This window comes from Sander vitreus, chromosome 24 (assembly GCF_031162955.1).
Source record: "Sander vitreus isolate 19-12246 chromosome 24, sanVit1, whole genome shotgun sequence".
Classification (NCBI taxonomy): domain Eukaryota; kingdom Metazoa; phylum Chordata; class Actinopteri; order Perciformes; family Percidae; genus Sander; species Sander vitreus.
The window spans coordinates 7,145,708-7,173,540 of NC_135878.1; the positions used below are offsets into that span (position 1 = coordinate 7,145,708).

General features: G+C 41.7%; 2 protein-coding genes across 5 annotated transcripts; both read right to left on the reverse strand.

The window, feature by feature from the left end:
• Nucleotides 1-407: 407 nt before the first annotated feature.
• On the reverse strand, nt 408-13,750 carry jam2a (junctional adhesion molecule 2a). Of its 4 annotated transcripts, none has more exons than XM_078243427.1 (11): nt 13,270-13,750; nt 8,414-8,479; nt 8,119-8,229; nt 7,231-7,380; nt 6,933-7,120; nt 6,564-6,666; nt 5,726-5,830; nt 5,528-5,540; nt 2,775-2,846; nt 1,636-1,669; nt 408-1,390 (listed from the first exon to the last, which is right to left on the reverse strand). In XM_078243427.1, the coding sequence occupies exons 1-11, from the start codon at nt 13,316-13,318 to the stop codon at nt 1,352-1,354; spliced, it is 930 nt and encodes a 309-aa protein (XP_078099553.1). In that variant the 5' UTR covers nt 13,319-13,750; the 3' UTR covers nt 408-1,351. The 4 variants fall into 4 exon arrangements, with proteins under 4 accessions (XP_078099553.1, XP_078099552.1, XP_078099555.1 ...); XM_078243426.1 differs by having other exon boundaries at nt 5,528-5,543; XM_078243429.1 differs by lacking the exon at nt 2,775-2,846 and having other exon boundaries at nt 13,270-13,748.
• A 3,204-nt stretch (nt 13,751-16,954) lies between these two features.
• Nucleotides 16,955-27,721, reverse strand: mrpl39 (mitochondrial ribosomal protein L39). Its single transcript, XM_078243423.1, has 10 exons — nt 27,540-27,721; nt 25,227-25,433; nt 24,858-24,997; nt 24,186-24,285; nt 23,838-23,905; nt 21,578-21,690; nt 20,702-20,767; nt 20,398-20,551; nt 19,804-19,851; nt 16,955-17,120 (listed from the first exon to the last, which is right to left on the reverse strand). Exons 1-10 carry the CDS (start codon nt 27,574-27,576, stop codon nt 17,046-17,048), a joined length of 1,008 nt encoding a protein of 335 aa, XP_078099549.1. The 5' UTR covers nt 27,577-27,721; the 3' UTR covers nt 16,955-17,045.
• Between the last annotated feature and the right edge of the window lie 112 nt (nt 27,722-27,833).

Below are 27,833 nucleotides of genomic sequence, written 5' to 3' on the forward strand. Positions count from 1 at the left end.
GGATTTGGCCTACTGGTGTCTAGCATGTATATACTGTCTATGTGTCTAGTAGCAGACAGAAAATGCATTGGAGATGACACATCTAACTTTTTCAGGATAAAAATGTATAGACCTTTCTGGGAAAAAAATCTAAATAGTTTAATATTTGTATTAGTAACAGTGTTTATTTTTGTTTCCTCTGATTGCCAAAAGTTGTTCTCTGTGTGATTTCAATACATTTTTGTGAGATTCTATTTTTTTGCTATTAGTATTTTTTTCAGTTTTTATAGAACAATTCATGTGACATCCCTGCGGCATACATATTCTTATAGCCCAGGTTGTCCCAAAAAAAAAGATGTCTAGAACCTAATTGCGCATAACAGGTTGAGGTTATACAAGCATTAATAATGCAACAATAATGGCAAGTATGGTTTTGAATAGAAAACCCTTTTATTACGGATACACCATTCAAATAAAACTCTGAACAATCCATACACACACTGTCTAAAAACAGACACTCCATTTTTGATAAAACATTGATAAACAGTGGCACAAAATATAAAGACCGAAAAAGTAAGGCAAGTTCTTTACAAAAAAAGTGTGATCCATAGATAAATATGACAGACAAATTAAAAAGGCACAAGGTATATATATGTGTGTGTGTGTGTGTGTGTGTGTGTGTGTGTGTGTGTGTGTGTGTGTGTGTGTGTGTGAGAGTGTGTGTGTGAGAGAGAGAGAGAGAGAGAGCGAGAGCGAGTGTGAGTGAGAGTGCGTGTGCATGAATATATATATATATATATATAAAAAGATCATGCAGGCACATCAGGATGGAATGGGGTTGGTCTCAATATAATTGGCTGGAGTGGCTTCCTGTTCTCCTGGACTGGCTTTGTTGGTTAATTACATCATGAGGATCTTGTGTGGCCCTGTGGCCACACAAGAAATTATATGGTCAGTCTTTGGTATAAAAAAAAAAAAAAAGGTAGGTGAAAACATTGGCCATTCGCTGAGGGAAGAAACAAAGTGTGTACGTAGAAAGCTCAAGTCATCCCTGGATCACTCAGAAAGGATCAATTGGAATTTCAACATATGACCACCAGGGGAGAGCAGAACGTCACACAACTGTTCCTTATCCCATAAGAGCAGAAAATGGCACTGACTGAGGCGACCCACATAGTGCAAAGCAAGAGAGTAAGAAGCCTTGCAAATTTGTCTTGCCATCCAAAAAGGAGTGGTACAGGAAGAAGATTGAAATTAGCATGAATTGGAAGATCGAGAGCTCATTCAGAGTCCAGAGAGAAAGTTAATCAGATAATCCAGTGTTTGGCACCTTATCACGAGGGTGATGTGTTCTCAAAGGAAGGCCAGCTTCTTAGAGCATGAATGACTGAGTGTGTTTGAAATCCTGGGGCTGAGGGACACAGAAAAAAGAAAAGAAGCATTAGCATTGCATTGTTTTCTTGTGATCGTTTCAGAATTATGGCTCTCGGGGCGACGGTGGTGTGATTTCAATCAAAAACACAGCAACATTCATTAGGTAAATAAGAACAGCTTGGGCTTAAGTCAGCGCTTTGCTCATGCCGTCCACTCAGAGCTTAACATGAGGTGGGGGGGGGGTAAGGAGGAAGAGGACAAGGGAAAACAAAAACCACTTACTTCTTGGGGCGGAGGGATGTAGTTGACATTGGATCTAAAAGACAAAGACATTGGTAAGCGCAGTGGACAGTTTGACACAGTCATAAAGAAGAGAAGAAACTCGAGGCAGACAGCTGTATCCTGAGTCATATCTTGCCCTGTATAAATAATGCACATCATACATGGCAAACCTCCCACTGGGTAAAAAGGAAAGTCCGACTCTGAACTCTCAGCGGCTAAACAGGATTATATTAAACTGAGGTGAGGACTGTGAAAGGAAAGTGTAGTTCAGTGTTTGTGACAGGACATTTGATTAACAGTCGATATGTACTCAGTCGCCAGTTTATTAGGTACACCTAGCAAAAATTAACCCAGTCTAATACAACAGTCCTGTAATAAATCAGACTTTCACGTAGGTTCAAATGTTTTACGGAGGTGTTGATTTAACTCATTTTCTGGTGCTATTGAAATGGTTGGCATTATACAGAGAGGTCTTTCTGTTATTTAGCCTACCTTTACTCAACATCATCACAAACTGCAGCCTCTAAATGTCCAATCAACCGCTTTCCAACACACATTCCACAAAAACTGAACATTCTAACCTCCATGAAGGTAGGATTAATTGCTGGACTGTAAAAGACCACATTCATGTTAACTAGATGGACCTAATAAAGTGATGCGACTGGATGTACATGCAAATGTACACAGAATGTATGTATCTACAGTCACTGATTCCTTGCTGGTCTGTTTATGGAAGCAAGAAGCGACCAAAATAATTTGAATCTTATGCACAATTGAAAACCTAACTGTAAAAATGTAACTACTGAATATTTAAAGAAATAGTTTGACGTTTTGATAAAAAATGCTTGGGCTACTGTCCTGTCAGGCAACCAGGCGGAGACTCCAAGAAGTCGCTGCACTTTAAATATATATCAAGATAACTGACTGAAGAAAATGTAACCTGATCAGACATCATCGCTTATAATTAGTACCTTGATGTTCGATAGTGATATTTACCAATATATCAAAGTATTCTTTTAAGTAGGCTATTCATTCATGGCTCAATTTCCCAATTAGTTCTTTAGTTGTGTATAAGATTCACATTATAATGGCTCTTCATTTCTTCCATATCTGTCTGTCGGCCTAAGAGTCACACTCACGTGTCCTCAGTTCTGTGCAGGGTTTGGCTGCTGATGTGGGCTGCACCATGACACTGGGAGATCCAAAATGACCTGCAGGGGTCAGCATGATGGCTTTAAAAAGGGTTAACAAGAGGGGGTCATTTTGGAGTCGCACTGCACACCATGCTTTAATGGGTGAGTGGGTGGGGGGTTTATTAGTATGAAGTCTGATGTGTACGGTGCCGTTGTAACCCTAGTTGTGTAAAAAAATATAAATATATTAATAGTAATATATATACACTGTATGTATATATATATACACACACACAAACACACACATATATATATATATATATATATATATATATATATATATATATATATATATATATATATATATATATATACACACACACACACACTGTGTATATGGTATATTCATGGTTGTTGGGCTTTATGTTTGCCAATCTGCATGTTGCTGCTGCTTGTGCCTGTAAAGTGTCACATTTAATGCCACAAGCGGCAACATGGAGACTCGCAAATGAACCCTCACGTAAGGACCCTGAATATACAAATTTACAATACAGAAATCCAGTGGTGGAAGAAGTATTGAGATTGTTTACTTAAGTAAAAGTACTGATACTACACTATAAAAATACTGCTACAAGTAAACGTCCTGCATTGAAAATGTTTTTTAAGTAAAAGTATGTAAGTATCATCAGGAAAATGTACTTCAAGTATTGAAAAGTAAAAGTACTCAATGTAGAAAAAGCGTCACATTTTAGAAACTGGAAACAAACAAAAAAGGGTCAAAAAGAGCATTAAAAGTGTGAAAAAAAGGGTCGAAAGTCTAATAATTTCAGCTGGACTTGTAGGCAGTTATATTGTTAGGTAGTTTCATTTATAATAAAAAATCTGATTTTATAAACTGCATGTGTTTTGTATGCAAAACTCTTAATTTGTAAAGTAACTAATGCTGTCAAAATGAATGTAGTGGAGTAAAAAGTACAATATTTCTCTCCGATGTGGAGTAGAAGTAGAAAGTGGCATGAAAAGAAAAGACTTGAGTGAAGTACAAGTACAACTACCTCAAAATGTGTTCTTGAGTACAGTACTTGAGTAAATGTACTTAGTTACATTCCACCACTGCAGAAATCCTATGCACAAGTTTACAGAACTGGGGTTATGGCAACAAACCTGTACTGACATGCAGCCAGTCCTGATGCAGCAGAGCTGAAGGCAATGCTGGAGGGAGCAGGTCAAGTGGTGAGCCAATCACATGCAGCAATCCAACACCCTAATATACAATGTCTAAATTCTGTGCAACCCTTTTCTACCGCCTCTCTTTCAGGTTTGTATTACAGCAGTGGAAGTCTCCTTTAAAATGCACACACACGTATTGTAAGTTCACTCATATTCACACAGTATTTCTAGTTACATTTATTGCGACGATTTTCCCATTTATTTACTGCTGTTTACTACTACAATATGTTCTTATGAATAACATAATAAAAAAAAAGAGGTTTCTTCAAATATTTCATCTTAAACACTAGCTGAGAGAGATATGAATATGTAATGTAACCATCAGAGTACATTGGCAGCTGTGTGTATTTTACAGGGACACTTGGTCACTGAGCTTTAAGATCCTAAAAACTAAAACGAGACTTTACTTGTGCCAAACAGCCCAAATTTTCCTTTTTCCCAACAACCATCGGCTGTAAGGAGAACTTCAAATCGGCCCCTGGTCAGTGTTTAGCATGATGTAACATCCATCCATCTAACCAGGTCCCCTTGACCATTTTTCTCTAAAAGGCAGAGCTAAATCCTAGACCTGCATTCCTACTTTGTTAACTTGTGCCTACTTTTGGTGCATCAGATATCATGTCACATTGTCTTTGAGTCTTTGTGAAGAAGCCTGTTCTATAAATAGGAAGTTGACACTGACAGCTCCAGTTAGCTCAGTGGGATAAGCATCAGACTTTAACATAGACAAAGAGCTTTCGCATCAGCTTCAAGGAGAGCTCCACAATGACACTCCATCAAACGCTGCGCAGTAACAAGCCAGTAATCAAATAACATAAAGTCAAGCGAATTAGGCCAGTCACATGAGGACATGCATTTACGTCTCTGTGGTTTCTGGCTTAACAACCAGTCAAGCATCAAAACGGCCTTTCGCCCACTCTTGTGTGTAACTGCACTAACAGCCCTCTGTCGTGCCACAGTCTCAGTCTTCAATCTCTGCAATATCGAAATAATCCATTTTCAAATTAACCGTCCAATCTGTTTAATTGCTTGCAATTCCTTCTACTGCCAATAATTTCCTCCTTGCTGATTAACAGCCAGTAATTATTCCATACTTATGTTGCACTGGTTGTTTCTCCCCCTTTTAAATGTCTGCATTTTGAGATCATCTGTCTTGCTACACTTTGACATGATTCCAACAGCTGTGTGTCTGCCTGGAAGTGGCAATCATCTTGAAAAAAGCAAACAAAAAAAAAACCTTTTCCCATGGTGTTTACATCTGTTGGCGCCAATCACTGGATGAGTAGAAACACAGGCACGGCTGTGGCTCTCTCACACACACACACACACACACACACACACACACACACACACACACACACACACACACACACACACACACACAGCTGTCACTCTATACAGTCCTGACTCAGCACACAGACATGCAGTCTTAGTGCATCAACACCCGCCCTCCTCCATCAATCTAAAGTGTGTGGGGTATTAGCCTGTGTTTGTTCACATCGATGTTAATGCAATCACAGAGCTCTTACCTTCCTCTGTGTCCTGCTGATGGATGAGACAGGAGCATGTAGGAGAAAACAGAGGGAATGTCAGGAGTTCTTTTTTGGAGAAAATATTAATTGATGCACTGATAATGCAGGCAGACACATTGGTTGTTCGATTGAAAAAATAAATAAATAAATAAATAAATAAACAGCAAAAAGACTGAACTAAAGAGACAAACTCACGGCTGAAGAAACCGTTGTGGTGCAAGAGGAATCCCCCGCATCCACATGCGATAACCAGGCAGACCACCACCACTGCTGCCACCACGGTCGACACGTTGATGTCCTCTGGAGGTGAGAGGGGAATAGAGACTGAGTTATGGTCTGTTTTTCATATGCAGCGGTACATACCGGGAGAAAAACTCTCTCTCTCCCTCCATTTTATTGAAGCGGTAAGTCACAAAGATGCAGTGGAAAGGTGGTTACCATACAAACAAAAACAGTGAGGCCATATTTCAGTGCAACTCTGCCTAATGCCTTTTTCTGTACTCCAATAACATTTCCTATCATTTATTAAGTGCGTAAAATGGTTGTCTGCATTAACCTAGATTACATTACATTACTACAGTACATTCTATAATGTATTAGCTGAAGACATTTCCTGAGAAAACGGCATCATTTTCAACCATGTAATGTGTGTCAAGAATTGATGCAGCAGCCTTCCAAATTATTAAGTTCCCATATTATGGTCATGTCTGGGTTCATACTTGCATTTTGGGTTTCCACTAATGTTCACAAAACACTTTTTTTTTTCTTATACCGTCTGTCTAAATATGCATGCATGATTAAATAATATTAAATGACATGGCATTTAACTTTTTATAATATGGGACCTTTAAGTTGCTTTGTAAAGGTGTTTTAGATTTTAGAAGCAGGGTGACATTTTAAGTTTTGTAGGTTTTTCCTCTCCACTGCATCCCTGATTTTCTCCAGTGCTGAAAGGTGTGGGGAAGAGGCAGGAAGAAGTGAGGAGAGACACACACACACACACACACACCCACACACACACACACACACACACCTATCGTCATGTGCTTGCCCTCGCACATCTTGGACGGTCCCACTCCATTTGAAGCCTGGCAGCTGTATCGACCGGTGTCGTCTTTGGCTACAGCTCTAAACTCCTGCAGAAAAGACAAAGGGAAGAAGAAAACGTTTTTGAGGATAGCTTCAATTTTTTTATTTTAGCATCTGTTCTGCTGGAGTGTCCTTGAGCAACAAACACTACCGACTACCAATCCAAAGAGCGCTTTCAAGAAATTTTCAGAAAACTCGGCAGCATAATTTCCACGCTTCTAAGTCATGATACTGCAAAGAGACAGTGTAAACTAGTTCCCAATACACAGTTAATTTGTCCTTGTTTCCCTTATCGGCACAAACACAGACTCACCAGTACTCCTGTGTGTGAGTTGATTAGATAGGTGGCGTTGGCATGGCGTGGCTGGCTGATTAGCTGGTCGTCCTTGAACCAGGAGTATGTAGCAGGCGGGATGCTCTGCTGGTCCCTACAGCGCAGCTGCACCACTGAGCCTGTCACTGCCGCACTGGGGATTTCGCAGGACGGGGTTTGTGGGGGCACTAGAGTACAGGACAAGGAAAGTGTTACAGAAACATGAGCAAAACCTATAGAAACAAATCTCCCAAACATTTAAGCTTTCATTTTTTGAATTGTGGTCTTTCAGTCGTACCCAGGACTTTGAGGGTGACGTTGGTCTCGCCCAGGCTGACGGCGTCAAGAGGAGCACTGATCTCACAGCGGTACTCCCCAGCGTCGTCCTGAGTCACCCTTTTCAGCGTCACCGTGGCCCCTTCAATGGTCGCCCGGCCCTCAAAGGGAGCTGAAAGAAAGGACAGGAGGTCAGGAAGATCAAAGAGGAAAGTCTTTTCTGGCTGCGGGATAAAGCCACTATGTTTAAATCAGTATATTACATTACTGCCACCTAAATATGAGACATTACATTCAGATTATAATATAGCAACAGACTTCATGATACATTATTATTGTTAAACTGTCTAAACTAAAAATGAATAGAATAAGCCCCAGACCTCCAGGAGCCCTTAAAGCCCCAGTTTGCACTATAGGTTTCAGTGGCATGACTTTTCATGAATTTACAAAATGCTTGTTGACATTGTGAAAGCAGTAACTCTTCATTCATGCCACCTTTTAAGCTATCCTTAGCTGTGAATTAGAGCTGACAATGAAGAAGAGGCTTGACATAGTTGAGAAAATTGTCAGGCTAAGTGCGTCTTTAAAAGAGACTGACCGAGTGAAAAGCTACTGTATGATTTATTATTTATTCCACCTATTAAATCCACATCCTAAACCACAAAGGAGAGTGATCAAGGATACAGGTTGGATAGACAGGTTAAGATTTTATGCCTCAACACCACTGACTCATGGACTGAGCTATATGATCTCTTATAGTTTATCCATTATTCCTATCTCACTGGTAGCCACTGGCATGTGGAAAAACCCTTCAAGGCTGGTACTGCAGGCTGATTAAAACAAATGGCTTGTTTGACACTCGTGGGATTAAGAGCAACAAGCTGCTGTATTGTTTTTTTTTTTTTTTTACCTCTGAAGTGTCCATCATAGTACACGAAGGAAACATCTTTCCCCTTCTTCTTCCACTCGATGCGCGGGTTCTGGTCTTTCTCTGTGTGGAAGGTACAGGACAGCACCGCATCTGAAAAAGGGAGCCAATGAGATATTTATGGCAGAATAGCGAAGACTTTTTAACTACTTGGTCTATTTATAGCCTTATGGTTTATTCTGTCAGAGAGAATCAGATAAAGCATCAACTTCTGAGAGTTAAAAAAACAAAAAAACAAAAAAAAAACTCGGTGACAGGGCTGCTTTTTCTGCCTCACCTGAGAACTCGCGCACCTCCACCTTGTGTCTGTTGGTAGCCACGGTAACAGGAACGGAGGGGGAACCTGGTAGTGGTGGAGAAGAAGAGGGGAGGGAGAGTGGGAGATAAAAAAGAGAGGGGTGAGAGCAGTTCAGAACGCAATATTGCTTGTCATCCATTAGGGGGCAAGGTGAATTGGGTAAAGTGCTTCACACTGCCCGCCAACTGCAAGAGGAGAATGCTTAATGGCCGTCTTTGGTCGACTGTCTGAGGCAAACACAGCCAGAGTCCTTCTCCAGGAGATCTTAGGCAAGTGCAGGATTACTCCCTCCTCCGCTTTAATCCAGCAGGGTTAAGGAGCAGCCCACCATATGTTAATTTAAACGCAGGTTAGGGCACGGTCACCAAGCATTTCTCCAGAGGCTTGTCCAGATTAACCTGATGTATGGGGCATTAGCAAAGAGGCAGACAGCACACTGTCCGTGTTTCTTTTTCCTGCTGTCTGTGTGTCACTGATATCCAGCCTCCAAACAGGAAGAGGAAGCCAGAGCTGCCCTTCCTGTATGCTGATTGGTTTATGGGGCGGATTATTTTCTGGTTGTCCTGTTGTTAAACTTGGGTTCAACGGGGTGAAGGTTACTTATGGGGACACAAACAAACAGGTCACAAACATGCACACAGCAAGAACCGTAAAACACTTTCTGCTGCGGCACGGAAGCCTTTACCATCTCCCAAAAGTCGGCAACTTAAGTAAAGTGAAAAAGTGATTTTTAGATGCACATGCATTTTTGAAATGACATAATAAATGCTGAATGGGCCTCAGGGGTACTTACTCAGAACATTAAGGGCTATAAAAAAAAAAGAAAAAAAGTGTAACAAACTTTTAATTCAGCGTAATGAAGATGTCCCCTTCACGTATTCCTGGAAGCAAAAAGCTTAATAACGTCCCACAAAACACACTTTTCCTGCCATTGTGGCAGATCAAAATTTCACAATTGTAAAATCACTGTGACCAGTTTCCTGTTTGTCAGTAACTTCCTGTGTGGGCCCCATTGTTAGTGCATTCCTAACTTACAGAAGTGTTCTCCTGTGAAGGGAGAAGCAACAGGGAAGAATGGAGGGCAAGCTGAGACAAAGGGCAGGAAGTGTGGAAAAGAACAGGAAGGCGGCCATGTTGGATGACAATACAAACTGTAGCTTAGACCCAAAGGTCTCCCTCGCTCTTATTTCCACGAAAACTGCTATTTTTAAATTAGTTTTTAAATAAACAACAGCCTATTCAATAATAATGTCATCTGCCAAATGCAGCATAACGCACACTCAAGTTTTTTTTTTTGATTCTTTTTTTTTTTTTTTTAAAGCTTTTCCTAAGTTGGCTCAATTTACACGCCACCCTCACTTGGTCAAACTTTGAGCTAAGGGAATTAAAACTGCACACACTCCCTCCAGATGTCTCTCTTCCCCTTGCTTTGCCATGTGTTGACTTGCGGCAGTGTAACAGGATTATCGCCGTAGCCTTGGCTCGTGTACCTCGACACCCTCTGAGGAGCATTGTCTCACTAAATGACGAACAAGACGAAGGGGGAGATACAATGAGATTAAAAAGGGACAAGGAGGAACGACAAAGGAGACATGAGCGGCCCTAAGAATAGAATACAAATGAAGTGGAGTGGAGGAGAGGTGGGTGGAGGTTGGTGGGGGGGGGGGGCCACAGATCTGCAGTAGCATGAATAAAAGAGAGAGAGAGCGGGATTGAAGGCGAGGGAGATCCTCTCAGACAGTAGGACTGTGAACGGGAGAAGCTCTTGTCACATAGTGTGACACCAGGCCTGCCGCCACCTTGAAGGGTGTCTCTTTGAGAAAAAAGAAATGTAGCTGGGCTGACAACATGCCCACACTTTACCGCTGCACTGACTGACACACACACAAAGAAATGAGCAAAGAGGCTCTGCATGTGAGGTCCCGCTGCCCCTGTGTCGTGTTCCACTGTGCTCTACTACTATGAACACTGTCAGCTTCAATGGCCTCAATTAACTACAAAGGCATCGAGGCAGACAATGAACACATGGCCTGTTCAGATCATTTCACCACTGCATGGTGGGTAATGTTAACATGGTGCAAGGCCTACTGTACAAGAAGTCATGACGGTTATTCAGATTTAGAGACAAATGTGTGCGAGCATGCAAAAGTTGACCCACTGAGGATGTCACTTCAGTGTCATGCTTCTATTGTTGCACACATGCAGCGTTTTTTTGGCTGTATTGCCCAATAAATACATGAATTAAAACAATGCATAAACAGCTTTTAGCATGCATGAGGCAACCAAATTCCATTTTCTATATAACAGATTTGCTAACAGAGTTATTTTAGCTAGTATTAGAGTACAGCCAGCAGAGTGTCGGCACAGTTGGCTGTGAGGACAACAACTATGAGCTGGACCTGGCCCGTGTATGGCTGCCAAATTTGGCTAGGTGTGGTGGTGCACACTGATTTCAGCTCCAGTTAGCAGACAGAGTTGGACCACCATTGGCACCTGAAATTAGCTCAAGATTCATGCCAGACTTGGGCTGCTGTTGAGCCGAGTATTTTTGCCCACCTGAGTAGCTAGCAAAATTGAAACGTATATCAACAAAAAATGTCTCAGTAGTTCGCAAAATAAAGATTTACTATTAGAAAGCTAATTTAGCTCATGGTACCCTCTAGCTAGCTGAGTCAGGCTGATTGTGGCTCAACATCTGCACACATCACTTTGAGGACTGATCCTTGGTCAGGCATTTGTAGTGTGGACTGAGAATCAGCTCCAGATAGTAGCACTGACTGGGCCAGAGTTGGCACTTGGATTTAGATTTAGCCGCGTCACTCATCATGAGTGGGTCAAAGCATGCAGGACTTGGGCCGCTGTTGAGCAGAGCATCTTTGACCACCTGAGTAGCTATCAAACTTCGTGGCCTAATACAATTGTATACTGTGTTAGTTTGACTACACCAAAAAATATTTTTGACGAGTAGTGGCTGTCAAAAAATTGCTTATATATACTTTTTTTTCATGTGCTCCACAGCAGCAGATCTGTAATATTCCTCCAATATGGCATCAGATATGGCCAGTAAGGTAATTAAAATGCTTCTGCGATGGATCTGTTGTGGCACTGAAGCAAAGAAACATCGAGACAAAGGCTTCAACACAGACAAGCTTACAGATAAAAACACAAATGCGCGCACACACACACACACACACACCTCGTGCGTGGCATCAACATCAACCAAACACTGCGACAGCTCAAACTCACAGTGGGACGGCCTGAGCAAAAATAGAAAGATGGCACGCTCGCTTCTTGGCACGCAGCTTTACTCTCATTACGTGGTCCGTACAGAGTGTTACAGAGACTAGGGTGGGTGTTTCCAGGGCTGGGCCGGGGTCAACAAGCATGGCGCAGTAACAATTAAGGCACTTATTCAAATTAACAGGACAAATGAAAGAGAAAGGGAATGGGCCCATAAGACATATCCTGTCTGGCTGTGTGATGTAGATAACGGGAATGGCACACACGTTTCAAGGGTGTGGGGGTACAGAGAAAAACAGGGAAGACTGTGCGTGTGTGTTCTCCATTTGAACAAAGCCTCTCTGTATGACTGTAACCCTGTGAGCAACAGCTGTCTCAGGCAGACACGGTGTGTGTGTGTGTGTGTGTGTGTGTGTGTGTGTGTGTGTGTGTGGTTGAGATGGGGGATGTTAGGTCTCTTGCCACAGAGACCCACCCAAAACATTTCCTTGTTTTATTTCCGTTTCTTTTTTAAAAATACACTCCACAGGCGTTCATTAGAGCTGAGGCAGATTTGAAGCTGCTCTGTTAAACTGTCGACATCTATCTGTGTGCCAGACGATGAGTGATTTCTGTCAGGTTGTCCATAGCGGCTGGACGCACACATACATATACCTCTGTGAATTGTGGCCTGACGGGTGGCAAAATGTGGACAACACAGAGTAAAATCTGCATCACTCACTCTAACTGTCTCATCACATCCATCTCACACTGCTACTGCTCCCCTGGAGTCCTAAAGGCACTTTGACTGCTTTCTCTTACCCATCAGGGAAAGTTAGGTGTCTTTTTGCAATTTAAAGAAAAAGGGTTTTCTCATGTTCATCTCCACTTCTATTTTCTTATTTCCTTCCGCTCTTCAGTCGCCTGATAAAGTCCCTGCTATGAAAACACCTTATCACGAGAAAAACAGTTTGAAATTTCTGGTGGTACTCCAATTGTTGACCTCATGTACGGATCCGTCACGTCTTCTGCCAAAACGGGTGCCCCCCTGCCACCACCATGTCGCCCACACCCTTTGGTGGCACCCCGCCAAATACAACTTTAGGGCCAACTTGTAGGAAGCCAGTCTGGCTGCATAGTCACCACAGCCCACACTCACAGAGGGGCTTTAACTGAACGTGGGAATAACACTTAACAAAATAAAAGTCAAAAATAAGTTTCTTTATATTTTTTTGTATTTAACTGTAAAATGTGTAACTCTGCCACTAAACGTTTCCCTGCAAATTCACATTTTCTAATATTTTGTTGAAAACCCCCCGAATTAAAACCACTTTTTTGAAAAATAAGAAAAACTGTCTCTCCATGAATCTCCATGAAGAATTAGTCACTTGTTAAAAAAAATTAAGATTATTAAGTCTAGAGCACTTAATTAAATGACCATTTTCGCAAATGATAGATCCCAGGGGTGAGCTAAAATAATGAAGAAATTATTATAAATAAGTGACAAGACCACTTTACTCATCTATTTCCTAAGCTTTATCTCATGAAGACAAGTATGGAAACACAAATACAGACAGTTAGTTCTCCTGAATGAATAGTTTCCATTTGTCACTTACATTGCATCAGTAAAATAACAATAGGAAGATACAGGGACTTCCCCTCCATTATCGTCCACAACTCTGGCTGAGTCTTGTCTTCCCTGGACGGAGCGAGGAGGCAGATCCCGAGCCACAGCTTTCTTCTCGCACTTGTTCACAACTCTCCAATAATTCATCCAGCTTCCAGGGAATAAACTGTTCTCCAGGGGAAGCGATCGGACCGGACCGGCGCGGAACGGAGCGAAGCGGAGCTGCTGGCAGGGGAGCGGATGAGCGGGACGCACCTCCGGGACTGATCGGTCGGAGAGACTCCGGTGTCCTGGCTGAGTAGTCTGGCTGTGAACGGTGTGGCTCGGTTACTATGAAAGACGCGGATGAACGTCCTCTCACCCTCGTGTGTGGTTTCGGCGCTGGTAGAGGTGGAGATGGAGGGAGGGCGGGGTGTGCTTTCAGACGAGCAGGGCGGCGGAGCGCCGAGAGCGCAGCGCCGTGTCCAAGACGCGCACTGCACGACCAAATGGCCACATAACGGGAGTCAACTTGGTATGGCAACAAGGTGTGGCACTCATAGCCCGACTTTGACCCTAAAGTTTGTTTTTAATATTACTGGATGGCATAGACTGAGCCTACAGATGTATTTAAAAGCCACATTATGGTACATTTAGTCCAAAAATTCCTCCAAACAGAGGTCTGATTTCCTGTTTCTAATGATTTAGGGACTGATCAGGTGCGGATATATTACATTTTATCTTTCTGGAAGTCTGTTAATAAGGTCCCTTATATAACCTAATAATACGAGTTTTTAAGTTGTAACTAATGGCTTTATTTAACAAATAATTTACTAACTTACATATGTTATAACGCATTAATAAAAACTTCTGGATTGCCAGGTTGTAAAAAAATAAATAAAATAAAAAAAAACTTTGACGGATACATTTGATATAAAGGTCAAAGATCCCCCACCAAATTCCATTTATTAACAGCTTATTAAACATGTATTAATGAATTACCAACATGAATAACTACGGTATTACCAGCAGATCCAAAAGCTTTTCTCACAACTTGGCAACCCAAAACACGTTTGTTAATTAAGGTTATACCACTCTATAAATAGTTGATACCAATTAATAGCCACTGAATACAACAATTTTTAAAGGGTGCCTTATTAGAAAGTGTTAGTTATATTCGTTGATAACAGGCTGCATTCATATTTTGCGCATTGAAGTGGAGGAAGGTTTTTTTTTTTTTTTTTAAAGTCTCCATGTAAGCACTTAAACAGGCCTCTCAATTTTAGATTGAAGTTTAATTATCCTACAGCACCCTGCACTATCAAATTTGCTATTTATTTTTTAGGTATAAATATTCAGACTACTTCAATCTTGAAGAGGCAAAAGATGACAAAAATACGTTTAGCCATGGATCGAGACGCCGATGTGCTCAAAGCCAAATTTGACAGGTGCAGCCCAAAAGAATAAAATGGCTTACGAGATGAAGGGAAGGCTCGACACTCTCAAGGCCAAAAACAAAAGTATTCAGTGCTCACCTCTAGATAACAGAAAATGTAGAATACTACGATTACTTACTTTGCAAAGACGTGTGTCTTATATATTTACTGTTTGGTATTGTTGCAGTTCTTTTGTGCAGAAACAGAGAAAACAGACCAAGTCCTGCAGACCAGTGAATTACCAATGACTAAACGAGTGTTAAGACTAATCACTGGATACAACACTAAGACTCTGCCTCAACACTTGATAAACACTTCCACTGCTTTCAATCAGTCCTTCCACGGAAAGTAAATCACTGTTGACTTTGTACTGTGCAAGCTCTTCAGCAAAAAAATAGAGAACAGAAACACATTATGAATTCATTTCTAGGAATGCATTATTCCAGAGTGTTTTAGTAGTTATTCAATTTTAATCATGTTTGAGCAGCGGCGGCGCAGGCACAGCAGTCATCTTACACATCTCTCAAGCACTACAGCAGCCGGGAATTCAGGGCACCGATTCAAACATCTCAATTGGTGGTGGTGGTGTGACTGTGCTCTAAGTCCGAGGCATATGTCCTTGGGTGTGTCTCACACATTGTCAGTGTGTTGTGTGTTGGTGTGGGGGGTAGTGGTGGCGGTGGTTGGATGCTTGAGTGGGAGCAACAGCTGCACAGCGGCTAAGTTTTCTGGCCCGAGGCTTTGCGCAATCTCCAGCCATCTCCTGATGGGGATTGATACAGTTTGACTGTGATTAAATGCAGGAAAAGAATTTCGCTGTTACAAAACCCACCTTGAATAATCTGAACATGAAGGGGTTTTAATGCTTCACGTCTTTAACTTCTCTTGCTCATCCGAAGGCACACAGTGGCAGAGGCTCGAATGTCAAACGGGGATCTGTAATGTACAATTGGGGGAGGGGAGAGGGGGTAACAGGTCTGGGGGAGCTGCTCAATTTTGTGTGTCATTGGTGGTTATTAAACATTACCAGCTGTCTGTAACACAAATGTTGGGCTAACAGCACCGTGACATAAACTATGGGTACCACTTTCTCATGAGGCATCCTTCATAAAGTTGTTATAAGTTGTAACTAATGCTTTATTAAAAGAAAAAAAAAAAAAAAAAAGGTTAAAGGAGTAGTCTGGGGGAATGAGCTTATTTGCTTTCTTGCTGCAAGTAAGTGCATTTCCCAAAATGTTGTTATTCCTCTTAACATTTTACTAGCTACAAGCCATATAATAATAATAATAATAATAATAATGACGATTGCCTGTATGCACCAATTCACATACACACGCAGTTCTGATATCAGCCCTGTCCGCATATTCTTTGTATCAAAATCTGTTGATCTGAACATCTATTTTTTTTCATGTTGTAGCGTAGACTTGTGTCTCAACACAAGGTTATTTTCATTATCAATTAGTTTGCCAATTAATTCAGATTAAACATGTACTAACCGTCACAATAAAGATCCACCACATCCTCCTTCAGCATGACACTGGCTTTGTCATTTTACATAAAGACTCTATACGCCTATATTAACGATTAATAGCAGACTAGATGGCTTTTTTTTAGAAAGTGAGAGCCCTGGAAACCAAAAGTCGTATTTATTAATGGCTTATATCTGATTAGTAATGCATTAGTAACGAATGATTTCCCATTAGTTCTAACTCCTAAAGCTTCTATGAAGAGGTTCTTTATTGGAAAGTGGTACCAGACCAGTGGCAGGGAGGTTGTTGGATGGGAGAAGGCGATCTCTGGCAGAAACCAGGAGTGTTGTGTCTAATGTGTCAAAACGCCCGGAATCCTGAAGAAAAAAAAGGAAAAACAACATGCCTGATGGCTCCAATCCTCAGGCTTGCTCACACTTGACTCCGAACACACTGAGAATTGAGAGCCACCTGTTTGACGAGTGATAGACACAACAGCTGCACTGCTGCCTGACCTTCAGCCAATAGACACGCACCCACTCCGCTGTTGTTGTTAAGCAAACTGCTGACACACACATAAGCGCACATCCACGCATTTCCATTTTCGCTCTTCTCTCTCACTCCTACACGCCCGCAATCAGCTGCACTGTTATAAACTGAAGCACCTTCCCCCTCGGGAGTGTTGAAATCTTTCTCTCAATACACACAATGTAAGACTCGTGTTCTCGTACCACAACGGGGCCACAGGACACTTCCATAAGAATGAGATAAGTGGGAATGATTTGTCACATATGTTTTACACATTTATTGAACAAATAATACAATCAGATACGTGTGAAAAGTGTGTGTGTGTGTGTGTGTTGACGGTTACACAGAGGTTGTTACTGGCTGGTCTGAGGTGGTGTTGAGTCAGGAGGAGAGAGTCCATTCACTTCTTCAGTGTTCGGCACCTTGACCTGTGCAAATAAAGCCACATATGTAAATGAATATGTTAAGTTATTTTAACAATTATTACATCCCCTCTCTTACCTCTTTACTCTCTTTGGTCAAGTATAAAATGGCCTAAAAACACATTTTTGAATAATCTTTCTACAGAGATGTTAGAGTGGTGGGAGGCATCTGTTTGTAGCGTGGGCGGCCGCTTTGTAAGCGCCAGCTGGAGCCAGACGGGGGACATGCTTCCCTACTGCCTGCAGCCGGCTCAGAAAAGGCGGCGCCCACGCCTCCCTGCTTTTATAAACAGGTCTCTGTACGCTAGCACAGAGGATGAAAAAAAAAAATAACACAAACCTTTCAACTTTGTAATGTAGTTTATAACACTGCAGCCTTAATAGTATAAAGTTAAATATCTCTTTAAAAAAGTTGATGTGTTAGGGCTACTGTACAGGATTGCATTGGATGGTAAGTTGTTCCTGTTATTTTGTCCACCTGGACCTAGCCTTTCTAGGGGAGAAACATCTGATGAGAGTTTTTGTTAAACAAAACAGTTTCAGGAAGAGTGACAGCGTTTCTACATATTAATAATTTCAATTCAATTTATTTATAGTATCAAATCATAACAAGAGTTATCTCGAGACACTTTACAGATAGAGTAGGTCTTGACCACACTATAATTTACAAAGCCCCAACAATTCTAGTAATTCCCCAATTACCAGAATTACAAACCAACTGTTCTGATATTCAACTATTTCAAATTTCTTTGACAGTTCTTTTCCAAACTTATTCTGAAGAGAAAACGAGGGCAAACTGCAATATTGTTAACAGTTGAAAGACTGATTGTCAGGTTCAACTTTGACCTACTGCGCTTGCCATCCTTTGCACAGTTTTCCTGTGCAGTGAGGGATTATTAGCGACATTTCCTGTTTCACCTGCAAATAAAAGGGGTTTAGATGACCTTGCTAAACTGTAGGCTTGTTTACAACCTGTCTGATAATATGGCTGTGCTCCCAGGTCTCTGCAATTACTTAGAAGAGTACAATGTTATAACTGAAAAATATTACAGCCTGCAAATTGAAGTGTAAATATTCTGTACATTGGGTACCAATGACATACTTAGCGTCAACTACCTTTTTGAATGTGGTCTTTGAATACCTGACATGAGGGCAGCTTTTCCAAATAAAATGTATCTATCTAAATTACTCCAAACAGGGTGCACAGTACAAAAATGCACTTGTTCCAAGATTATTCTTCTACAGAAAATGAAAGGTACATATGAATCTCTCCTATTTTTAGTGAAATGATGGTCAACCTACAAATGTAAGTCCCAACTAACTTTTAGTCCAGTTCTCATAGCTGCTTGTTAATGTAGCTTGATCTCTCTCGCACAGTTCCCGCATGAATGACAGACAGGCGTTTTATCTGCATGACAAGTAAAGCTGGCGTCTTGTGGTTTTAGAGGAAGAATGAAAACATCCACGTGGTCCTAAATGATCTCTGTCTACGTGTGTGAGCTGTTGAAGAGAAGGATATCTTGTGCATTACCCTTGGTTTGCCTACATATTGTGAAAACACTGCAGTATAAATGTCCTTTAGAGTGTTTCTGGGCCTGTTTAAGTTTATAGCTCCTCCACTGATAAGCAGTAGTGATTCTCTGTTAACACATAGGACAAAGAGGACAGGACAGCATGCTCTCTATACACATCATATACACATGCTCTCTATACACATCAGGAATTTTCCCAGTGTGTGATTAATAAAGTCTAACTTATCTTATTTACATAGCAAACAGTGTGTCAGGTACTATGGAACAGTGTCCTCTAAAACCATAAGAGTGATGTCCAGTAGTTCCTGCAGCAGATCTGCATGCTAATCCTGTGCTTGTAAAAACTCCAGAAAGTCGTAATCCAACTATCCTCCACTTTTAATGTCGGTCCAAATCTGACATCCATACTTTTGTCTTTAATAAAGTGCTATTTCAATTCCCTGAATAACCCAATGTGAAAATAAAATGTAGGCCATAGAGCACAGTATGTCATCAGTTGCCAAATCAAGTGGATCTATTAATGAGTACTATTTTTTTTTTTTTTTACATTACGCAATCAGTGATGCACAGAGAATGCCAGAAAGGCTGCAGCAAAATATATTTCGCCTAGATGGCTCCATCCAAAATTAACTCGTAGCCTAGTTTGAATTTGAAGAATTTATGCTTCTCCTTTAGAGTCTAAGTTGGTAATGCTCAGAGCCGATTCAACTCTGCATCAATCCGAGCGTAATGATGTACAACACCTAGAATAAGAGCCTTGAACCTGGAGGGATTTAAAAATACTTCCTCCTTGCATCTTGAGTTAGTGTCTGTGTCTTTGATGTCGAGTTCAGAAAACAGCCGTTTGTCCTTCATGAGGAAGACTGCAGCCCACACTCACGCTCTGTTTTTGCCAAAATATAAATGCAAAGCAATAAAAATAGCTGTGTTAAATCCTAACCTCTGGCTACTTTGTGAAATCTAAAATGACGGCTGTAGCCAGGGATCGAGCTGGCTAAATGTGGAACAAGCAGTAATTTGGACAAGTATCCATCATCTAGACCAGAACACAGCCCTCCTTCCCTGAGCCTCAGTGCTTCAGCTTTAAGGTCACTGTTCTTGGACGGCTGTGTAAGGTAAAAAAAAAATAAAAAATCCTGGATATTTGCTGTTCTTACCATTTTCTCTGCCCGCTGCCTCAGTTTCCTCCAGACCGTGTGGTGAGCCTGCAGAGAGGAAGACAACGTGATTAGCAGGCAAATGTAGAAGATAAAGTACTTTTACTGCGCCGCACAAAAGGACAAGTTTTGATATTAGGAGAACAATCAAATGTCATGTATAATCTGTTCCACGGCAACAGCGGTTCTATGAACAATCTCGAGGGAAACAGCTGCAGACCACTAAAGAATCACTTTCAAATTGACTCGGTAATTTAAACCTGTAATTGTTTGAAGAAAAGGTGCCCATATTCACCTTTAAATTTGACATTTATTGTGTCACAGAAATCTAGGTATGATCACTTTTCTTGTCCCAATAAAACTTATCTTGGAAATCCATAGAAAAGTATTTTTTTAAGTGGGTTAAAATGACTGTACTACTGGTAAGGTAAAAGTAACCATGTTTTTGAAATGTCTCACATGAAGGTTTTCATTCAAGTCCAATCACAAATACACACAAAAAAAGTGAAACAAATGAAAAAGCCCAACAAACAGTGTCTGCCTTTGATGTATTTAAAGTGCTGTGACGTCACCATATTCCACACACGTCCCTACCTGCAGCTGCAGAGGCAGGGAGAGGCCCTGTGCCCGACGCTGGAGGCCCCAGGGTCCCCGTCCCAGGCTGTGGACGGCCGTCACCTCGTACTGGGAGCACAGGCCTGTCCTGGCCATGAGGGGGCCCGCACTCAGCAGCACATGGTCACCACATCTAAAACGATCATGGGAGGTTTAGGTGGGAGATGTACAAAATACATAACCTCCTGTAAATATACTTAATGTGCCATGTAACCGACACTACACTGGAAACATGTAGGCAGGAAATCAAGGTTTAAACCAAAACGTGTGCATGAAAAGTCACCTGTGGAGCATCACTGTGCCTTTGGGACTCTGTGCTGCCTTCTGTTCCACCTCTTCCTGTTTACACCTGGAAGACACAGAGAAAAAGCAACAACAGTCATTGTGTGTTTAGGAGTATACTGGGGAGGGACAATACAGGGACAGGAAGCAAAGAGACAAGGAAAAAGAGGCAAAAGAAGAACAGACGTGTTAAGCGAGATAAAGGAATAAAAACTGTGAGAACAGCTATGAAAGAGCATCAGTGAGCTCAGTAAGGGCGCATACTGACCAAAGAAAGTGATTTGCCGCATGGTGTGTGGCGGTGGGAGTGTTACTTAAATGGCCCATTTGTGTGATGTCCTGTTGTGTTTTTTAACACTCCAATGTAGCACAAGTAGATTTTATATATTCACAGTTAGTATTTCAGTCAGATCACGACACTTCCGACAGCATTTGAAAACATTTCACAGAGAAAGAGAGCGAGAAAAGAGACGGATGGACTGTGCTTTGTTGTTGCAGGAAACATTCAGCTGTTACACAAACTCCTGGGCAGTGATTGTGTTTTGTTTTTTACTCTCAAATTGTTTTAAAACTCTTGTGGCAGCGATAGAGACAGTGATGTTAACCGTTTACTGTACGGGACTCTCACACCGCCTCAAAACAGACTGCCAAGTCTGATCGCCGGTCACATGAATGGCCACCGCAGGGTGACTTCAGATTGCGTTTCTCCAAAAGTTGAATCTGTCTCTCCTAAGGCCGCTGTGTTTTTTCAGCTCCCTTGTGCGGCCCCCACCACCGCAGCTTAAACGCAACATGAATGGAAAGACGTGCGTTTCCAACGGACGGTCTAAGGACTTCTGAGAGTGTGTGAACCGGCCCAAGGAAGGAGTCAGGCTACCTGCTGTGTGAGAAGATCTCCAGCGCCACAGAGGGCACCACCTCCAGAGGCTCCCATGCCAGGTCCTGGTGGATCAGCTGCTGGGCCCCTCGCGTCAGAGACCGCAACGACTCCTGGAGTGAAAAACAGCCGTGTTGGTTTACAAATCAACTCACTTACACTCACAAAGGATCAGGTAGAGAAAGAGATATTAGAGTTCTGTAATCCAAGACAAAGACCAACGGATAAAATCTCTGAATCATTCCTCCCTTGCAGTTGCAGAGACTTCTCTTCAAAAGGTGATAATAACAAGTCACACTCTAGTTTCCTCACACACAACACATGTAAGTAAAGACATTTATATGAGATACTGAACACCCAAGAAGACTAAGACTCTCATTTTTGCCAAAATATGGCTAAAGACAGCATTAGGCAGAGTTTAACTGAGGGTGTTTGCACAACACTAAAATAATAACTGCATTTCGGGCCAAATGATGACTAAGGGGTGGTCTGAGAACTTTCTTTGTCTTGATTTGCCAGCTTAAAATCTTGTCACTATTGGAATCCATTTCAACCAACACACTAAGTTTAGCTGACCACAGCCTCTGACTTTTGTTAAAGACAAAACTTTAAACAGCTGTCTCAGCTACAATGGACGAACACTTGAGACTCAAAAGATGGATTTGGGGTGGAATATCACTTTAAAGAGAAACTTAACATCAGCTGAAAATTGTCAGTTTGTGCTGACCTCTAATGGTTAAAATTCTCATCTTGCTGCAGTAATATAGATGGTGACAGGTACAACAGAAATAATGGCTTTCAGTTTAGTATTAAGTTACTCTGTCAGGAAGGAAACTTTTATGTTAAAGATGTTCTATAGAAGATGATGGAAAAACATCTCAAATACATTTACATCTTTAAAAGGGGTGATAGAATAATTATATAGGGTATTTTACACTGTTCCTTAAGGTCTCCTAATAGGGTATGTAACATTGGTTGGGCTGAAAACTGCTTGAATGCTATTTTATTAGGCCGTTAACTACCCTGTGAATATGGCTCTATTTGGAACAAGAGCTTTTCTTCCAAATATGGTATGCTCATGAATATTTAGATGAGCTGCGCGCTGATTGGTTTGAGCGAACCCCATAGAAACACATTGGAGACGAGACAGCAGGTCTCATATTTTGGACACTACAAAGTTATACATTATTTGTCGGGCTATTTCCTTATTAAATTTACTTCTGAGACTTTTTTATGCGAGAAATCAACTATATAAAGCTCAAATATGGGCCGTTTCACGAAAATTGATGGGTAATTGCAAATTTGGTAAGACGTGTTGGACTTTAGGAGCTCCACACGGTCACGCGGGAAAACGGCAACCTCCGTACCCAGTGAAAGTCACCGTTTCTTGGCTACTGGACTACCGGGGCTCGGGGCTCCGCGGAGCTGGCTGGCTGGCTGCCAGCATAACTAGAGTATATTTAGTTTGAATTTCGTCACGCCACTTATATAACATATACCCCAAGGTCTTATAAAGCTAACAATGGTGTCCGATTTCAATTTAATGCATTTTTGTGAACATTGGGGATTTCGTTAGCTGCTACTGTCCCTTCAATCCTATGAATCGCGGCTAGCTGCAGGCCCTGGAGCGCCATCTGGGCCTCAGCATTTTGTAGTCCAGTAACCCAGAACCGGTGACTTTGCGCGGGTATGGAGTGCCGCGGGATTCCCTTCGTGACGGAGATCCAGCTAGCTCACAGCGAGTCTATGAAGTAGGACACGCCGGGCAGCGAGGCAGCACCAGCCACTGTCATGTAGCCTGCTGAGCTCCTGCTGAACTGCGACACACAGTCTGACAAAATTTGCAATTAGCCATCAATTTTCATAAAACGGCCCATATTTGACCTCTACATAGTTGATTTCTCGCATAAAAAAAGTCTCAGAAGTGAATTTAGTAATTAAATAGCGGACCTCTGGAGATCTGCATGACCTAGCTAGATTCAGAAGACTAAGCTGACCTCAGGTCAGTGGTGTAGCCTATGCAAATGTTGGGGCGTGACAAAGACTAGGAGTTGAGATACTGACGTCAGCTTCCAGCTTTGTTGAGATTCACCCGTTTTCAGCGGCAGTTTCAAAATGAGATTTGCAGAGGATAGGGGTATCAATGGGATTTTGAGCTTCTATGTATGTCCCATTTACCCACCGAACTGTCGTTATTCAACTATGACAAGGTAAAATCGGTTTTGCATTCTATCACCACTTTAAAGAAACCCACACCCACCTCGGAGGGAGTCCATGAGTCCAGCTGAGGGTCGAGCACCACATCACAGCAGAAAGCTCCTGAAGTGACTAAATAGAAACAAATAATACAGAAACATAAATTAGCACCAAACCACCTCTCATCAGAATCCAACATGTATGTTCCATTAATGTAAACTAAGAAAATGACCTGCCAGGAATTCTATTAAATCGGCCTAAATAATTTACTCAAAATTATATCAAGCCTACCTGAACAGCCAAAGACTGACATTGCATCTAACTTTCAAATCTGTCTCAAAAGTTCCTGGCAGAGACTAATTCTACTTGTCTCTGATGGCTGGTCAGGGTACATTTGGAGAAGCTCCTCTACCTGGAACGTCTGGTGTGTTGAGCAGCTCCACAGTAAAGTCGTCTTTGAAAGCAGTCTCCAGCACCTGGCCTAGCAAGGCAGCACAGGAACGCCAATAGGCCTGAGGGGGAACAAGAGCACACGCGGAAATATGCCAAACCCCTTTCCTGATATCACCTGTTCATTTTCTTAAAGCCATTTGGCTAACTCAGACTGCTAAACCTTCATATGAGCTTTGGCTGAAATTAAGAATACATTTTTGTCCCCCCATCTCTTCCATTAGAAGAGCTACAAGAGCGGATGTCTTAATGGCAGTTTTTACAGCAGGAACAACTACAGTGACCAATAACTATTTCAATGTACATGAGTATTGTATTAAGATAGATAGACTTGAAAAAATGTGTCCCTATCCTTTAAGGTAACATGTAAAAAGTGGAGTAAAACGTCTCACTAAAGCTGTGCCTGCTGTAAAATGGCCATACAATTTATAAAAACACTACCACGTACTAAAACAAGAAGAAATTATAACAATTACTTATTTCAAAAAAATTTCCCTGAAAATGTATGAAATTCCCTGACTTTCCTCATTTTGTCACTTGTCTAAGAAAGAAAGAAAGAAAGAGCAGGAAATACTTAACTTCCCCAAAAAAATCTGAAATCCTTTTAAATAAAATGTTTTTGTTGTTCCTGTACCTGGTTGACCAGAGTTGGATCACTGTCTTTAAATGTGAGCAGAGTGAGTGAGCAGGAGTGGGTGAGGGGCTGGTGAAGAGACCACGGTTCCCCGTCCACCAGGGCCAGAGCCGAGTTGGTCAGGTGATACTCTGTCAGATCTGGGGGAAACAAAGGAGTTCAGCTGAGTGCAAATCTAGGATTTATTTATCACGAATCATGAAGCAATGCATTATTAATACATGCAAATGAAGCTGAGATGTTTAGTTTCTCACAGATTGCGGACTGCGTTACAAACAAAAATGGTTCAAACCCAGCCAAAGTTCAATGAGAGTTTTCAAGTGGTTTTCTTTCTACATTCATCTTGCATCCACACTCCCTTTCACTCACGTCTGGCACAGCTCAGTGGAGTGGACATTCCTCTGTTCATGATAAGCAGTGTACCATCCAGCCCAGGGCCCTGCATGGACACCTCTATCTTCTCGATGCGGGGGTACAGAGCTCTCTGCCTGGCCTGCTCTCTGGAGAAGACAGCATTGCGCTGGCCGCGGACCTCGGTGGCCGGTGCACGCACAGCTGCTGCAGAAGATGCAAAGCCTGTGGAGGGGGTGGATGGATGGATTCAAGCAGAAAAAAGAATGCACGAGGAACAAAGAAACTGAAAGGATAGCAGAGGATTCTCCATCTTCTAATACTATGTCATGTTGAGATGTTATGGGTTATTGGTGTCAAAGCGATGTCATCAGGGTAATCTGGGCTCAAGACTACAATTTCTAACAGAAAGTCTGTGTTTCAAAGTAGGGGTGTGGAACCAAACAAGCTATGGAGTTGCATTATGGGAAGTGTAGGCTATGGTGTTTTTTGGAGCTTGACCCATATTAGATCATTAGATCTATATTATTAGATCATAGTCAGGATATACACTTAGCTAAAGGATTATTAGGAACACCATACTAATACCGTGTTTGACCCCCTTTCGCCTTCAGAGCTGCCTTAATTCTTTGTGGCATTGATTCAACAAGGTGCTGGAAGCATTCTTTAGAAATGTTGGCCCATATTGATAGGATAGCATCCTCCACACCATTACACCACCAGTCTGCCCAGTGGTAACAAGGCATGACGGATCCATGTTCTTATTCTGTTTACACCAAATTCTGACTCTACCATCTGAATGTCTCAACAGAAATCAAGACTCATCAGACCAGGCAACATTTTTCCATTCTTCAACTGTCCAATTTTGGTGAGCTTGTACAAATTGTAGCCCCATTTTCCTATTTTTAGTGGAGATGAGTGGTACCCGGTGGGGTCTTCTGCTTGTGTAGCCCATCCGCCTCAAGGTTGTTCATGTTGTGGCTTCACAAATGCTTTGCTGCATACCTCGGTTGTAACGAGTGGTTATTTGAGTCAAAGTTGATCTTCTATCAGCTTGAATCACTCGGCCCATTCTCCTGTGACCTCTAGCATCAACAAGGCATTTTTGCCCACAGGACTGCCGCATACTGGATGTTTTTTTCCTTTTTCAGACCATTCTTTGTAAACCCTAGACATGGTTGTGCGTGAAAATCCCAGTAAGTGAGCAGATTGTGAAATACGTCCAGCATCAACAACCATGCCACGCTCAAAGTTGCTTATATCACCTTTCTTTCCCATTCTGACATTCAGTTTGGAGTTCAGGAGATTGTCTTGACCAGGACCACACCCCTAAATGCATTGAAGCAGCTGCCATGTGATTGGTTGATTAGATAATTGCATTAACAAGAAATTTAACAGGTGTTCCTAAAAATCCTTTAGGTGAGTGTACATTTGCTTAAAATTTCTAATTCATGTCAGCATATAACATTTTGCAGACTTTGAACGTGGTGTTTTAAGGCATTTACAGCCTGATTTTGCTGGCTTTAGGGACACGATGTGTAAAAGCCACTACTTACTTAACATACTGTCATATTTAGACTAATAGTAAAGTTGAGGCTTTTAAATAATGTTCTTGCAGAGTTAAACATTCATTTTACGCTACTTTGAGAATGTAGCTATAGCTAATGCTGAAAAAAGGCAGCTTGGTAACCGAAATTACTACAGCGTATTAAAGGAGTCTGCTGCGGTATTTGAGAATAAAGACCCGAGTTGATATAGAACCACATGACATCTTGCAACTTTCAGTTTTTACATTACCTGTATTATGTCAAAGCTGGGTAATAGACATTTTTAACGAAAGCCATTTCAAACAGTTCAGCAGGAAAAACACAGGTGTATTTACTAAAATAAATTATGACTTTGTGGGGGTTCTGTGCGTGCTGGAATGGACCTTTTTCACAGCAGACATGTTGACTTGTCATAGTAGGAGAAGCACAGCTGAAATTGATAACCTTAACGATGGCTCAATTCCATTAAGTGTCCCAGTACGCAATTTCAGTGAGTCAGCATGCACAATACCAGGGCCTCTCCTAAGTGGAATGCAGCCATCATTAATGGCTTTGAATACACCTGTGCTTTTCCTACAATGACATGTCAACATGTCTGCAATGAAAAAGAACTATAGCTTACTGGGATACTTAACGGAACAGAGCCATCGTTCATGTTATTAATTACACGTGTGCTTTTCCTACAATGCCAAGTCAAAATGTCTGCAGTATAAAGCTAAACTCCTCTTAACCTAGCTAGCTAGCTCACATGCTAATGCTACTGCTGCTGTTAATAGTTACTCACGGCGCTGGAGAACTTGACACACGGTCCTGGTCGCCATTGTAAAGAATATTTCTATACCTACATAAAACGACGTATAATAGATACGAAAGGGCAAATGGATAAATGTATGTCACTTATGCCTCCGAGTGAAGGACGCCATGCCTGTTTCGTGTGCAACAATATTTAGGTCCGGGTAGGAACAGGAAGACCAGGGCCTGAAAGGTCCGTGTAGATGACGGTGTGCTGTCACATTTTATGACAGCAGGTGTCGCTGTTGGCAGTCATTTCAAGAGGGCTAATGTAAAGGAAACCCTG

Bases quoted from the DNA above. Each gene is read 5' to 3' on its own strand.
- mrpl39 (XM_078243423.1), bottom strand. From the start codon at position 27,576: ATGGCGACCAGGACCGTGTGTCAAGTTCTCCAGCGCC. The intron at 24,286-24,857 runs GTACAGGAACAA...GTTCCCCCTCAG, and splicing joins ATCCAACTCTGGTCAACCAG to GCCTATTGGCGTTCCTGTGC. The intron at 23,906-24,185 runs GTAGAGGAGCTT...GTTTCTATTTAG, and splicing joins CAACACACCAGACGTTCCAG to TCACTTCAGGAGCTTTCTGC.
- jam2a (XM_078243426.1), bottom strand. From the start codon at position 13,318: ATGGAGGGGAAGTCCCTGTATCTTCCTATTGTTATTTTACTGATGCAA. The intron at 6,667-6,932 runs GTGAGTCTGTGT...TCTTTTCTGCAG, and splicing joins ACTCACACACAGGAGTACTG to GAGTTTAGAGCTGTAGCCAA. The intron at 1,391-1,635 runs GTAAGTGGTTTT...TGTGTCCCTCAG, and splicing joins ACATCCCTCCGCCCCAAGAA to CCCCAGGATTTCAAACACAC.